The following is a 17,057-nucleotide window of genomic DNA, read 5'->3' as shown; positions in this document are numbered from 1 at the left end:
GCACAGTACAAGGCTCGATCCCGGGCACACACCTCTGACTTTTCGGAGTCTTGCTTTAACGGTGAAGAAAAACACTGGGAGGAAACTTGCATGTCAAAAGAATTTCCATAAGGCTCTAAAAATGTATTAAGTCTGCCGATCCGCACTAGGCCAGTGTGGTAGAATATGTCCAAACCCTTCTCACATTGAGAGAAGACCCGTTCTCGGTAGTGAGCCGGCGATGGGTTCATGATGATGATAAAATGATGAAATTTGATTTAAAGAAAATAAATCCTCATTATGAAGTCTGCCAATCCGCATTGGGCCAGCGTGGCAGACTACGGCCTAAACCCTTCTCATTCTGAGTGGAGATCCGTGCTTATTAGTGGCCAGCAATGGTTTGCTCATGATGATGATGACTTTACATTTTGTAATTATTCGTTTTACCGATGCAATTAAATCTTATCTTGAAATGTCTTAATTGTTATATTTTATTGGTAACATTGACAATAAATCGATGATAATTATTGTTTACATTGGGACAGTTTTAGGAGGCACGTGTATTTATCTTAAATGGGTTATAGGTAAATAAATTCTAATAATTTTCAGGCTATTAAAGCAATAATTACTAAAGTATCAATGGTATTTGGATACCTATTATGTTTCCGTTAGAAAAATATGAATAAATGACTAGCGTATCCCCGCGACTACGTCCGCGTGAACTACATAAATTTCAAACCCCTATTTCACTCTCTGGGCGTTTGTGCAGTCATCCGTATTCGGTTCGTGTCCGTGATTCGTCGAAGTCGCCCTCATACAAATACGTACGTTCGATTCGTATTTTTTTGACGGATCCGTAAAATCACGGATGAGTGCACTAACACCCTAAGGGCGTAAACATCCTAAAAAATGCGAAAATGTGTGTCTGTCTGCTAGCTTTTCACGGCCCATCCGTTTAATCGATTTTGACTAAATTTTTTGGGTACAGGGATAACGTGCATACATAACGGGATAGAGTGCATCCGAGGAATGGCAGCCTATTTTTGTCCCGGAAAATCATAGACTTCCCCACGGGATTTATGAAAATTTTAAATCCACGCGGATGGAGTCACGGGCATCAAATGTAAATAAGTTTACTATCTCTACATAGTATAAAATAAAGTCGCTTCCCGCGTCTGTATGTATGTATGAACGCGTAGATCTTTTAAACTACGCAACGGATTTTAATGCGGTTATCACCAATAGATAGAGTGATTTAAGAAGAAGGTTTATAGCTATAGTTTAATTCTCAAAAAATTAGAGATTCCTAGAGAAATTGAAACAATGTGAATTAGGTCGGAAAAAAATCCTCTCATTTGAGAGTTTCCGAGGCAATGACACCTCAATGACACCACATTAGTATCTACGTTGCACCCATGCGAAGCCGGGGCGGCTCGCTAGTACTTACTAGATAATACGTACTTTTCTTTAATAGCCGTAGACTGAACACTCCAATGTAAATTAATACAATACCAATCACAGATATGTTCTCAAATATATCACTTGCGTTGTTCAAAGGGAAAAAATATTACTTCCTTTCTCTTCCCAAATGTTTCACGGGAGTTTTAACACTTTGGAGAGTTATGGGGTACGCGAGAGTGACATTTATGACTGTCAGGACCATCGTATTAATTAATTCAACAGTGGTTTTATATGTCGTTAAAATGACGTACAAATTCGTAACATGACATTAAATTACGTTAACGGCCTATTATATTATCGGGTTCTTTTTTTATTAAATTTAAATTACAAAGTTTTCTTTAATGTTGCACCTCGTATATCACTTATGTAAAGGTGATGACATACTCTTCTATTCAAATAAATAAAGATATAAATTAAAAGCGACGTTACAGAAACTTTATAGCGCATAAGTCAAATAAGATTAAACCACTCGGTCCTTTAATCAAAATTCCGGGGAATAAAAATAAGCAGGTATTCCAATACCGCTGCCGAGGCGTTGAATGTTCCAATTACAGAAAAGCGCAGAAACCCACGACAAAATGTTGTCAACAGATCACTTTATACGGTACCTGCAGTGAAACAGATCATAAAAGATAAGCTGAGTGCGTTTAATATAAACCGGCCAAACTTCGTAGCTTTAAAATCGCCAAATATTTTACAGGCTTTTCTCATTCTGAGCATATCTAAGAACAATAAAAAAAATCAAAAGGATGAACAAAATACATTAAACTTTTTAAAGTAATTCCAGCTTCCAAAGTTGTGAATTGTGATTAAAAAAAAACGTATTTCTTACAGTTAGTAATATCAATAAAATGCTTTTATAGCGAGGAAAGGGTTTTGATAGTAATTTTCGTAAAAACAATTCAGGTCACTTGAAAATATGCAAGGCAAAAATAACGTAAATGTAATAACGGAATGTTGATATCATTAATGAAAACATGTGTTTCGCTGCAATTATCGAACCTAGTTGTTAACTTAAAAAACCGGCCAAGTGCGAATCAGACTCGCGCACTGAGGGTTCCTTACTACAGTCGTATTTTATCGACATTTTGCACAATAAATCAAAAGCTATTATGCTTAAAAATAAATAAAAATCTGTTTTGAAATGTACAGGTAAAGCCCTCTATCATATGATACACCACATGGTATAGTTATCTTACTTTGAAAATTGAAAATACCTACTGATTTTTTGTTCATGAACACATTTTAATTTTTTTTATGATGTAGCCACAAATTCATGGTTTTCGGATTTATTTTTTTACTTGTGCTTAAAGCGGAGGATTTGGTTTATGGAAGGAAAGGAACTAACAAAAGGACAGATAAAAAAAAATATAGTTTCTTATATTATAACAGTGTGAATGAAATGTGCGTCATAAAAGTGACGCTAATGGCCATGATAACCGTTTTCCTAATTAATCTCTACGAGAAAAAATACGCTACGAGACGGGCCGGTAAGGCGGTAACTTATCTGTTCTTCACCAGATAGATTTAGGCCGTGGATTTAGCTTTAGACAGTGGGTGTGAAAATTAGGACTTTATCTAGATCAGATAAACGTTTCTATTAAGAAGTCTATTATGTTCAAGGAAATTACGGCTAAATTATAATTGCATTTAAAATATGTTCATAAATGAGGTCCATATTATAATAGGTACGTAGATTCCACTACCTTTGGTCTATAATATAATCCATTCATCATCATCATCATCATCATCAGCCTGTGGACGTCCACTGTTGGACATCGGTCTTCCCTAAAGAGAGCCACCACACCCGGTCCTCAGCCTTCCTCATCCAGCCACTTCCCGCCAGCCTCTTTATATCGTCGGTCCATCGTGCTGGAGGGAATCCAACTATTATCGTCGTATTAATATCATCGTCATAATAACGCAGAACTTTGAGTTCAGAATCGGAGCTCGATCTCCGTTTAGCGTTCGCTCTCTGATGTAATTAGATCATAGACAGTGCTTTTAGCGTCGTAACTCTATCTATCTATTTTACTGACATAGTTAGTATGTAGGTATATAGGCTACTTATTCTGTGGGTGTAAAATATAAACCATGCGCATTGCAAAGATTTAAAGCGAAACTAAAATCGCATTAGAACTTTATCTTAAACTAGCGGACACCCGGCGTGTGCTACACTAAGTACCTACGCCAAAACAAAACCTCCTTAGTCATCTTCGCATTATTGCCTTTCTAATGAAACCGGTGTGGGGCACATCGGTTTAATGGTTTCAAAGTCTATAACGGACAACGGTAAAAACTTTTTTGTTTTACATAATTATTAAGAAGATTATTGCTTTATATGTATACCTACGTGGCTAGGACCTAGGTATGTAAAGTTTTCAATGTGTTTTCATTTTTTCTTGTAACTCACCCATAAATCTTCGAACAAATCACGCAGAATTTCTCAGTTTGTGTTATTGGGTAACGTGGGGCAGTAGGCCATTACGTAGATATTTATTTATTGCAAACCAGTCTCAAGAGTTTAATGATTTTTGCGTGGACTAATAAAGAAATCAATTCATGGTCATACTTTATGCGCTCCATTGAATGCTACGTAAGTTAATTAATGTAAATTGTTATCTTTATTCTGTATTATTTATTTTATAGTCTATTGATTAAAATACTTTGTTTTACCATTGTCTTTAAATAATTTGCTGTGAAATTAGACTAAAATTTCGTCACTTTTACTACTAGAAAAAAGCCCTTGAAGTCGCAACTAAGTAAAATTTAGATCTATATTTTTTAATTATCCTGCATGTTTTTACAATCAGTTTTACAATATTATAAATGCGAAAGTGTGTTTGTTTGTTGGTTTATTGGTTTGTTGGTTTGTCCTTCAATCACGTCGCAACGGAGCAACCGATTGACGTGATTTTTTGCACGGGTATAGTTAAAGACCTGGAGAGTGACATAGGCTACTTTATATCCCGGAAAATCAAAGAGCTCCCACGGCATTTTTAAAAACCTTAATCCACGCGGACGAAGTCGCGGGCATCAGCTAGTAATAAATAACTGATGAATATTCGTCTCTCCCCCAAACTACGTAAGGTTTTTCCTGGGAGTAGGTAGAATATAGGCATTTTAACTTTTCTCAGACTTTATTTATGTTTAAAACGAGATTGATTTTGTAAAGTTCCATCTTTCTTGTATCAACACGTGTAAGAAATTGATTACTTATTTATTTGTCAGAGCCATATTGAGAAGTATGCCCAGCTATGGAAAGCGCTGGGGAGCGCACTAGGGTAATTTCTTTTAGCTGTGCCTTGTTTTACCTCTATGTAAAATCTGAGCAAAGTCTAATTATGTATGTATGTACCTACTCATGTAGGATCATTACTCATCATTCTTGTATTTGAGATGCCAACTCTAACCGATATTGGGCTATCTCTGGCTTATCAAGCAAAATGGGCAAATGTTCTATTCATTCCGTCAACATTTTGCGTCGTCGCTCCTAATGACCTTATCAACCCCTATGTTTTTAAATGAACCACATTTTCATAATTATCCTTGAACCCTTTTTATACCATCCATTTTTGCTCTAAAAACAGTTCATCTTTATTAAATCACTAGCTGATGCCCGCAACTTCGTCCGCTTAGATTTAAGATTTAAAAATCCAGTGTAAACTCTTTGATTTTCCGGGATAAAAAGTAGCCTATGTCACTCTCTAGGTCTTTATCTAATATACCCATACAAAAAATCACGTCAATGCGTTGCACCGTTGCGACGTGATTGATTGACAAACCAACAAACAAACACACTTTCGCATTTATAATAAGGGTACCTACTGATTAGTAGGGAATATGGTTATAGCCTAAAACTGTGCCTGAAGCAAAATATTTCTAAATGTATAATAACGAAGTTTCTTTCTCAGGAAATAATAATCTAGCGAGAAATTTGTATTTCCTCCAAAATGACCCTAGTTTAGTTACGTTACGTGCTTGTACTCAGGGCAATAAATAATGAACAACCAACAAGCTTCCTAAATATTTGTACCTACTCTGGTTACTATGTTTACTAGGTTCCTTTAGCCAAGCAAACGGTTTAACTTGTGCACCTACATTTTTCGGATTTCCAATTTTTCCTCACACATAACTTCAAATATAACTTTCTTCCTTATTCTTTCTGCTTGCTTAATTTTAAATGTTGCTTCGTTTTAAGATAGGGCCCGAGTTACTTTGTTGCTTCAAGATATTATAATATACTTAACTATGATTTAAGCACTTAAATATTTGTAGGTATATTTTGGCGTAGGTAGGTACTAGGTATATTTTAACAATATACTATTAAATAGTAGGTATCTTATCTGCCTTACCACAAAGACTTTAGGCGCAGTTAAAGCAGACGTTCTCACTTACAACGCGCGCCTAAAGTTTTTTTTGTTAAGACCTTTGAAATTTTCCTATGTAGAGTTCTTATTGATCTTAACAATGAGTAGTATTCAAAACGAAAACTCTTATTATACGCCTAAGAAGATATTATACTCTAACTAGGTACCTATGTAGTATATTTTTTCAAATAACCATTTTGTGTATCTGCTGCTTTATCTACTGAGGTAATTTCAGATGGCATTTTTGCGCCATTAGGTCATTACTTCAATATAATAATTTATATTACTGTCAACTTATGAATTTATGCCAACGCATATCTTAGTATTTCCACACCATTTGAGAGCGGTCCCTTACACGTGGCTATTACTAAGAACATAATACTTATCCCGCTCTTCTGTAGAGTACTGAGAGTAAAATATAATAGTAATTTATTCTCTCAACGTTGAGCAGGCAAGATTCGTCAAAGATATGACAAGAAATTACTCATGTACACAGTGAGCCGCGATACATATAGGTAGCTACTTTCGTGTATGTTACTGTCTTCTTAGAGTCTTAGATATTTCAAGAAATATATCTGTACTAGAGGATGCCCGCGACTTTGTCCGCGTGGATCTAGGTTTTTTAAAAATCCCGTGGGAACTCTTTGATTTTCCGGATAAAAACTTGCTTTTGTCAATTTTATGGATGCAAGCTACCTCTCTACCAAATTTCATATAAATCGGTTAAACGAATGGGCATTTTAGAATCTCGTGGGTACTCTATGATTTTCTGGGATAAAAGTAGCCTATGTCCTTTCCCGGGATGTAAGCTAACTCTGTAAATTTCATTAAAATCTGTTAAACTGTTGGGCCGTGAAAAGCTAGCAGACAGACTGACAGAAAGACAGACAGACAGACACACTATCGCATTTATAATATTAGTATGGATTTATTACCTACTACTTCACTCCGCTCTGCAGATGTGCGTCACGCCTAAGGGTGCGTTCCTCTGAAGCGGAGTGGGACGGATACGTGTTCAACAAACCAATAAGACAATAATATTGATCAACAAAATTAGATAAACTTTAAAAAGGCTTAACAAAACAAAAAACTTCAAGTTTGCGTAGGATTTAGAACAATGTCTAGGTACTAGATTTTATCACGATGTTATTACATTTAGACTCATAGATATGTCAAATCAATGTCGATAGAGAATCTTTATTTCGGTAGTTTTCTTGATACCATATCGATGGTAGAGCCATATTTACTTTGGAAAGGGGCGGCGGGCAATCATGACTACGAATTTAATCTAAGTCTCTATCGTTTCATTTGGTCATTTACACACGCTTAAAACCCAATTTTCTTTTTCTTCGAATGGTGTTGCTCCGTGTAATATTAAGTTCGAACGTTTCATTTGGGCCACTTTCACAATATGCTATCAAAATTGGGAACAAATTGAGCATCAAGCTTATTGATATCGACACTACATATTCTTTAAACTTTTTTTGAATAACAAAATTATTATAAGCGCTCTGGAAATAATATTCAGTTATTGGATAGAAGCAGGCATTTTTTTGCGCAAGTCCGTGATACACAAGGAACAACAAACTTGATTCGCTATAATCCGTCAAAACAGAGAACCCTATATGATACAACGAACGTGCAAAGTGAGATATGCACCGCCCGCCCTACCTACCTACTACTAACATCATATTATCTGTTTCAAAGTTCTGACTGATTGACTGACTTATATATTAACGCACAGCCTAAACCGCTGGTCCTAGAGACATGAAATTTGAGTGTGATCTTTGTAAGATCCACTAAAAAAGGATTTTTCGAAATTCCACCCCTAAGTGGGTTAAATGGGGGTTTGAAATTTATGTAGTCCACGCGGACGAAGTCGTGAGCATAAGCTTATAGTCTAAACATATGGCGGGCGGTTCATATATCACATTGCTGCACGCTGTGCTATACAGATTTGTCTGTTTTGGTGGATAATAGTAAATTTGGCTTGATCGTTTCTTGTGAATATTCCGCTACAATAATTAGGCATCTAGCGGCTAGATAATAAAACGTAAGACGAATGCGGGACTAATTAATTTGTATTTTAATAGCGAATTGTGAAAGAAGCCCTCTACAAAATTAATACGATCAACAGTAGTTTCGAATCTACCCGCGGCACTCAGTGATGAGAACATCGAGCAGCGGTACTGCGACTTGAAATTTAACAGTCTCAACAACTTGAGTATTGGATTCGATCTCGATTATTACTATTGGGGTGGTATGTGTGAGCGGACATGATCCGGGCTGTGTTTGGGGTGCGGTGATGCGGGCAACGCGGGCGCACGATGCGCGCAGGCTTTGATGGAAGAGTCTTGGTCGTCGGGCGGTGCGCCGCTGCTGCGCACGCGGTCTCTGCCGCTGGTGCTCGAGGCGAGCGGTGGAGCTCCCGTACGCCAGGCGAAGCTCGACCCGCGGCAACTGCTCACGCTCACCCGCCACTACTACCCCGAAGGAGGATGGGGGTGGGGCGTGGCGGCGGCGGGGACCATCGCCCAAATGTTGGCCCATGGGTTGCACCAAGCTGCTGCTGTGTTGACCGTCGAAGTTGTCAGACGCTTCGGCCCGGAGGTGCGAATGCAAGCAAGTAAGAAAGACTTCTTTTTATTACGATATATGTTTTAAGACTTTTAAGTTACCAACTAAAGTATTTAACGCGCCAGCGCAATGGAACCTTCTCCGAGAGACAACTTTTATGAGACTTTTATAATATGTTTTAACTTGACACTTGATTGACCTACGATTTGATTTAGTTTTTTAAAAATCCAGTAGTTACTCTTTGATCTTTGCTTTAAAAGTAGCCTATGTCATGCAAGCTATCTTTTGTACTAATTTTTCATGTTGAAACAGTTTCTTATCCACTTCGTTATATCCACAGATGAATTGTAAGAATTTAATCATAAATATGGTCTCTATTTATAGAGTAAGTAAGTATATAAGATTTATTCAACTTCTAAAGCCGCAATATTTGTACTTAAGACAGTCTGTGAAATGAATGTTTTTTCCAAGTATTTATTCTCAGCAATCATTTACAACCCCTTAGGGGTTGTCGAATTGGACGAAATCCAATCCGAGATACGTAAGTGCAAAGACAATAAGTTCTGAATGCGTCTGGAGAGTTAGCTAAGTAAGAAAAAAATCTGTGTATTCTTCTGTGTGTGTGTGTATTTCGCTTAGGTATAGATAATTGTAGAATGTAAACGATAGGTATGTATTGCGAAGAACATTAGGACTTTGTGCAAATCCTAATTAGGTAGTTAAAATAATTCGGTAGGTACCTAAGTATTCTTATTATAAGAAAAGCCTCTAACTAACCGGTGTTATTTTTATATGGCATTTAGCTAGGGCTGGTGGCTGGTTTTTTTTATTATTATTAAGTACCTATTATTAAGTCTAGAACCTAATATGGTTGGACGACATGGTGAGTCGCAGGGAGCCGCTGAATTCAGGCGGCACAAGACCGTGGCGTGTGGAAATCGCTACAAGAGACCTATGTCTAGCCGTGGACGTCTATCGGTTGCTGATGATGATGATCATGGTTTTCTAATGTTGTAACTTGTAACGATACCTACTATTCAGCTCACAGCAGGGTTTTTTTACTCATCATTTTTTTAACGATAGTAGGTAGCTAGTAGGTAGCTAAGTAGTTATAGAACCCTAATTTATATAAAATGCTATCGGATTTCGTCAATACAATTTTCCGAAGAAGATTTTCATACCCATTGATATAAAAGGCATGTTAATTTCCCTAAACCTTAAAACCAATGTAATAAAACTACCTACCTGTTGAAGCACTATTTTAGCCTTAAGGGATCCAGCGTCATGACTCATGAATGAACGATAGGAACAGGTGCGAATACATACCTAACTATTCAGAATCTTATAATGCTTATTTTAATGGTTTTAAGGTATAATAACAGTAGGAGAATTTATTTCAGAACAACTTAGAAGCACAAAATCTACGGCAACTAGATTGGTCACACAAATCTAGATCAAGAGTACGATATCCCGTGATATTTCCATTCGTATTTAAAAGCATAATATAAAGAAATCTTCATTTAAATAATACTTATTATAGGCTCAACCCGTTCGCCCGCATATATTTGAGCTTTTCTATATTCCAATATTTACAATCGTGCATGTAAATACACTTAATTTAAGTGAGTAAATCAAACAGCCTCTCTGTAACTCCGACATTCGGGATCGTTTTACCTTTGAGAAGAAAAATGGAGACATTTTTCACGAGCAGAAGCTTTATAAATGCGAACATCTACTTATTTCTAAGGAAAAATTGAAATTTATATCGCATGGTGAATACAAATATTATTGGCAGCTCCCACATCTTTATTTTACTTTGTGAGGGAAAAGTTTTTATGAAGTAAGATCATCCAACAAATCACAAGTGATTATATTATCTGTGGTGCGAATAAAAATAATCTTAGTGAAATCTGTAAGTTATTTTTAGCACGCTTTCATTCACGCTTCACTTGTGACAAAGTAGATATAACCAATCTAAAGGTCTATGTAGACAGACGGTCTGCAAGACACCTAGAAAATTACAGTTCTGATGCGGTTTAGGTATAATATTTGAATGGAAGAAGTACAGATATGGAATATCAACTTTCAAATTATCGAATCACTTTTTAGTATTCTTCACACTTCTTACTATGTAGGAGTGGTGATAATATTTAAAAGATCAACAGAGCTTCTTGTTGAAACTGAGACAAACAATTAGAGATACGAATTTGCAACTCTAGGAAAAGTTGTTCAGTGTCATAAGCTGACTCACTTCATTAGAAAGCTAATGAACTAATGAAATGAAAGAGTCAACTCACCAGTTTTAAATGTTTAGATGTAGAAGAAAATTACAAAGGACAACCGCTTCTTTCTAAAGAGATTTGGTACTAAAACAAATGCGGGTTGTTGAGCAACGTTTGGCCTATTGGAACTTTTTTGCTATATTTTTCTTTTCCCAGGACCGTACGGTCTTCGAGGTATTCTATTTTAAACAAACCATGAAAATCAACTCATTGTGAAGTTTAAAAGCATTAGGTGCCAATCGTCTTTTCAGCCTCGACCTAATAAATAATCAAATCAAAATCAGATCGGAATCAAGCACTATATTTTAGATCGGCAAATTCAAGACACGTTACGCCATAATATAACCGAGAAGCGTATTTGTCTTACAAAACTCCTAATATCAAAGTAAGCAAAATTCAGTGCAACCAGTTCAAACTGTTCACCGACGCTTACGTAAACAACGGTGATTGTAATTTAAATAAATTCACTAACAAATTCAATTTTATTACGCGAAATCCAATCGTCATTCAGAACGTATTTAGTCTCAATGATACAGTTTTATTTCGAAAGGAATACGGCCAAATGGTTTCAGTTACACTCCGATCGTAAAACTAACAGTCAATAAATATAACATAATGTGCCTTAAGTGTCGTCAAGAATCGATTGTAGTATTTAATAGAGCCGTTATCTTTATATCTGGCGTGATAGCCGTTCGCAACATTTCTAACGAATGGACCATCATAATATGAAACTAATGTCCTCTTACAGGCTACCTCTAGTGTTTGCAAACTATAGCCTGAATGATTTCAAGAAACACAGGAAAAAAGAAAATACATGTCATTTAGTTCGAGTACCTATAAAACATAGCCTTGATAGCCGAGTGGTTAGGATGTCCGCCTCCTATTCGGGGTGCTATTCCGGGCAGTGGGCACGCACGTCTAACTTTTAGGAGTTATGTGCGTTTTTAAGCAATTAAAATAATATCACTTGCTTTTTAACGGTGAAGGAAAACATCGTGAGAAAACCTGCATGCCTGAGAGTTCTCCATAAAATTCTTAAAGGTGAATGGTCTGCCAATCCGTACTGGGCCAGCGTGGCAGAGTATGAAGTAACCCCTTCTTATTTTGAGAGAAGACCCGTACTCAATAGTGGACCGGCGATGAGTTGATCATGATGATGATGATAAAACATTATATACATAAAAGAATAAGATACCTACCAGAAAAGAGCGTACGAAATAATGATAATTTGCATAAATGTATAGCTAGGTACGTCTACGTAGTTCTGTACCAGAACTTCACTCAATAAAATGAACGATTTTAACGAACTTCGAACTGGATTCAGTGATCTAGGGAAAATTCTATTTCAACCCTTAACAATTTCCGTGACCTAAATATTAAAAGTTTGAAAATCCAAGTGCATCTTAACGACGAAGAAGATAGATCGATGAGTGCGACGCGTGTTTTTGACTTGATATTCACAAAAAGCGCTAGACCGGCAAAAAGGATAGTCAGGATAGAGGTGGCCGTCCGCCTAACTGCCAATCATCGGCAATCGTTTATTAGAATCGAGACCAGGCGTGTGTTACGCCGACCTCACGAGTCACGATACATTTATCATCCTAAAGGATGTTTAATATGTTTTGCCTCGGTGACAGCGCCTGTGATAAGCGTATACAGCGACGATCATAATTTCCAAATTTTCATCACACGTTTCAGGGCTTGTGATTTGTGATTGTGATATACGTAATGGTAATTTCGTGTAATAAATTAACGCTTACCCAGGCCGACTGACGTGGTTAAGTCATGGCTACTTTGTAGTTTCTTTGAAAGGGTCCTTTTATCTAGGTTATTTATTGTCTATATTAGAATGAATACTGCTTTGAATAATATAAGGAAAATTTATTCTAATGAGGCTATAACGCTGTCCAAGTTACATTGCACACTAGCCATTGAAGTTGTGTTATTCAATATTTAGATGCAGCAGTGCGTTAGCCAAAATATTTGTAAGAACAGCTACAATAAAATGTAAAGGAAAATCATGCGTTGCCTACTAATTTGTTTTGCCGCTGTTACATCTGTAAATATTTAGATGCTGAATCATTCAATTGTTTGTCAGTCCGAGTATCTTTAGAAATGTAGTTATCAAATCTCACTAGATAAGCCTGCCAAGTTTCCTGCCATGCGTAAGCAACAACATTTACTAACAAATTGAAGCAATGATACTACATCTAATACAACCCACGTATACGGAAGAAACTATGCTAATATACAAAGTCCATTGACATTCCCCAGTAGGTACAGTAAAAAAATATCTCTTTCCAACTGAGGTTGCCAAGTTTTCAGAATCATGAATTTACGGGTGAGATATCCAAATACAAATATTCTTATAAAGTTTTTCTAGGAACTCGACAAAAAATTTTATCAATTCGTCTAACAATACTGTTTTTGTAGGTACTTAAATGCAAATATAATAAGTACCATGTAACAAATAGGCAACTGAAAAGCTAATTTGCAAAATGCAAAGTAAGTACTTACTGTAATAAAGCATTGAATAAGTTTGATGTAGAGGCAATAAGCAAGTAAGGTTTTTGTGCTCTCGTGAATATTTATTCGAAGAGAATAATTGAGAAGCTGGCGAACAAAATGGTGTAATTACACTTCTAATGAAAATCCTTTTTTTCTTTGATCCGCCCGTTTTTGACCCTCTAAACTTGAACTAATTTCCAAGCATAAAACCGCGCTTAAATTAAGTTCAATGGTTCATGATTTCAATCAAAATGGTACAATAATATTGAAGTTTCAGCAACTTTTCTCATTATCAGTGTTTTCCACCTCCTGTATAATTTTTTCGTGCAATTGCACCATTTATTTTTTTGTCTGCTTCTCAATTATTTATTGTCAGAAATTGGACTAGCCAATCACAATTTTAAAGTTAGGAGAGAATCAATCTAGTCACTGATGATGTAGATCTTACAGACATCTTTAAAAAATCTCTAAATAGAATAAACTTTAATAAGGAACTCACAAAATATTCATAACGGAACCCTAACATGATGGACCTAACGACCGTACCGTTAATCACCGGGATGATATTCGCACGAGTAGTCTAAAGAAATTATCTAAGTTTAGAAAAGCAAGCAACTCGAGATAAAGTCATGTCCAACTTAATTCAAAAGTTGAAATAACGTTGAACTCATGCCCGTAAAACGCAGGGCTTGTCAACACCATATGCTTAAAGTTTCCGCTGTTTGTCTCCTCATACTTATCTACTTGTTTGTCGTCAGTTTCTAGTCTACAATCCAGAATCCAGATGGTTTCTTTTATAGATTTATGCTTGAACACAATCATATCTGACCGTTCGCGTTGTTTTTAAAAACTTCAGTACGTAGATCAATATTGTCGAGCCAGGTGATCCATAAAGTCGTGTCTCATATCTAATTATCTCATATTATGGTGGTACATACATGTTTGCATTATTTAAAAAACAGCATTGATTAGGTACTTACAATCCTGGCGTTTCTATAGGCAATCAACAAAACTATCATGCAGTGAAACGTTTTCAATGATTCCAATTTATTGAGACTGGCACTGAGATATATCGCATTTTGTTCCCGACTATAGAATAAACTTTTTTCTTTATTTATAGTGTTATATTTCGTCTTTACTGTGGCTCTTTTATTATAATAGTCATTACTTAAAAGAAAGTTCAAGTTTATGTATTTGCAGTGTGTTGTGATTTTAAGAAGAAAGAGTTGAACAAGTTATGTTTTATTTTTACGATGTTAACTTACACTTGGATAGTTTTTAAGGCGTAAAGCATATAAAAAGCAGTGTAAATCTTCTCCTCTCAATTCCATCCATACATTTAATAAGTAAGTACTAAGTAGGTATACTATCTATAGATACTACCTACTTTGCACATCTTTATGATGTTGATATATGTTGATATAATATTTCTAGTATAGAAATACAATTAGGCTTCGCTTGAGACTCTCGGTTAAGCATCCAAAATGAAAGTTTTTGAGCATTTTATAGGTTTTCCTTTTCAGCAATTAGTTTTCTCTTGTGAGGAAAATCCATCATAGATATCACCGGCCACGGAGGAGCAGTGATTATGTCGGACTCCTACCGACTAAAAACCTCACGAAGTTCAATCCCACCACTAACGACGGAGCACAAGGGACCGATAACGCCTCCTTACTCCGCCAGCGGATTTCCGCCCCAGTGCAGTGGTGGGTCTGCTGCGAATAGTAGGTACCTAGTCTGAGTAGGGTACAATAAGACGACCTTATAGCTTAGAGGCGATGTCTACCAGGTAACCTTAGGATTAGGTTAAAAATACCTATAGGTATACAGTACGCGACAGGTTGCAATGGCAATCGGGGTGGGAATACCCCGCAAACCGCACAACCCCCGCGCTAAAACCAGTGCGGGCGAGCGCGGGTGACGTGCGGGTGTGCGGGGCGTCTCCCCGCCTCATACCCCGATTGCCATTTCAATCTATCACGGACTATAGGTACCTACCTACTTAAAGAAATAAATCCTATAATATTTTACCTATATCGTAAACCTTTATCGAGGTTTATTCTTAACAAAATGCAAATGTAATTTTTCCGAGTAGATTTTGCCAACACTTATTTGCCGTCTGGAGGGCAAAATAACCAGATAATAAGGTGTGCTTTTCATTAATTTACTTTTGTTTCGTCTCGCAAAAATTAGATGCATGACACGATGGCTGCACCAGATAAACAAGCTAGACAAAGCTGCTCTCATCAATCTGTGTAGCGAGATTAAACATTGTCTAGTGGATTTATTCTTCGTGTGCTGTAATGATGCGTTCTCAGCTAAGGCTTGGGCAGATAATACGCGCAACGGAAAATTTGCCAACGCAGCTTTTAGAGGCCAGAACCAGCGAAGTAAAAGTGCGAAAGGATAGATTTATTCACTCTAGCGTAGCGAGAAAGAAATGGCAATAAAACAATGGTGGCATAATCAAATTACGTACTTTTAATAGCATTTCAAAAACAAACTATGTTGAGTAAAGCGAAAAGGTGATAAGTGAAAAAACAATTGCATGATAGGTATTTTTGGTTGATTAAAACTGCAGAAAAATTCATCAACTAAAAGATCTAGACATTTTAGAGCCGTTTTCGGATTTTTCCTGTCGAGGATATTATACCTATCCAAATTCCAATCGTGTTTCTATTTCATGAAGAATTTAAAGATCTAAAAGTACATAATGAAACATTAAAGTTATTATACGTACTCCCTATAGTTTTTTTTAATATAAAACAATTCTAAAAGTCGCAAATTATACGGACGATATGAAGGGTCAAACGCTTACTGCAGCCGTCGCTCGCTCACCGTTGCTACCTTTGCATTACGTCAAACTAAATACAGTTTCTAGTAAAAGTACAATCCTTTATTTCCTATGGTATCTTTTGTATATCTAAATCTATGCATTGAAACAAAATAGCTCGATTTAGAGAGCATTTCTTGACACCCGTAACGTCAGTAACGGTCTCCTTCAAGCTACTTGAGACTGGCAAAGTGCATTGTGCTGACATGGCACTGGAAAAAGCCATATATTAAGAGAAGAAGAAGCACGTCAGTAACACTGTTTTAGTGACGTCAATTACACTATATTGCGGCCGCTATGTACGTACGAAACCAGATGACAGATCTCTATAAATCGTATACGCTTAACTCGTTTTAACAATGGTAATCATGGTCAAAAATCAAGATAGGAGCTCATTTAGGCGACTATTCAGACGACATAATAGCGTGTCATATCCTCAGCCTTTAAACAATGCATATAGGTTGAATATGACACATGTCATCTGAATGGTCGCCTAAAAACCCCTATCTTGACTATGAACTCCAGTGTGACGTTCTGTCATATTGCTGCTGTAACTCTTCGTGCCTGTCCAAACCTTTAAAATGTCGATGAACCTCCAAACTATGTAAGTATCTCCTACAACTCAGCTTACCACTTTTTCAATGTTTGTCAGACGTCCGATTCGACTCCATCGTGAATTTGGCAATAATACTTAAAACAATGGTCTAGATTACTCTAGAAGATCATGGTCGGTATAATAAGTACTTACTTTCGAATTCGCTAGACAATACGGCTTCGTTACTAAAAGTTTTATACAAAAATACGCTGATCGATTCAGTTTCGTAGTTACGAGTTAGAGACTAGATCTCAAAGACAGGTATCCCTTGTGGAGATAATGCTCCTTGTAAATAATTAAGTTACTATAAAACTCTTTATAATTTTATAATAATTTACTATACTTTTAGAATTAGATTACTTTAAACTGATTGTTATTGCAATCGCAATTTGGTAAATGTAGTGTTCTTAATAATTGTTATAGCGATTATGTAAGAATTATTATTCTACTTC

At 36.4% G+C, this 17,057-nt stretch overlaps 1 protein-coding gene across 8 annotated transcripts in view; it reads left to right on the top strand.

Moving 5' to 3' along the window:
- Positions 1 to 17,057, top strand: part of LOC117986592 (monocarboxylate transporter 10-like) — a 155,350-nt gene that overhangs the window by 120,018 nt on the left and 18,275 nt on the right. For 3 of the 8 annotated variants that reach the window (XM_069501815.1, XM_069501816.1, XM_069501813.1), the window contains exon 2: positions 7,904 to 8,436. The exons of 1 other annotated variant lie outside the window; for it this stretch is intronic. In XM_069501815.1, coding sequence (XP_069357916.1) covers positions 8,154 to 8,436 — 283 coding nt within the window. In that variant the 5' untranslated portion in view covers positions 7,904 to 8,153. The remainder of the gene's footprint in view (positions 1 to 7,903; positions 8,437 to 17,057) is intronic. 4 more of the 8 variants (XM_069501817.1, XM_069501812.1, XM_069501814.1 and 1 more) reach the window with 2 other exon arrangements.

Source organism: Maniola hyperantus, chromosome 11, assembly GCF_902806685.2.
Source record: "Maniola hyperantus chromosome 11, iAphHyp1.2, whole genome shotgun sequence".
In the NCBI taxonomy this organism is placed as follows: domain Eukaryota; kingdom Metazoa; phylum Arthropoda; class Insecta; order Lepidoptera; family Nymphalidae; genus Maniola; species Maniola hyperantus.
The sequence above is the reverse complement of the archived record's forward strand: the minus strand, read 5'-3'. Positions and strand labels throughout refer to the sequence as shown.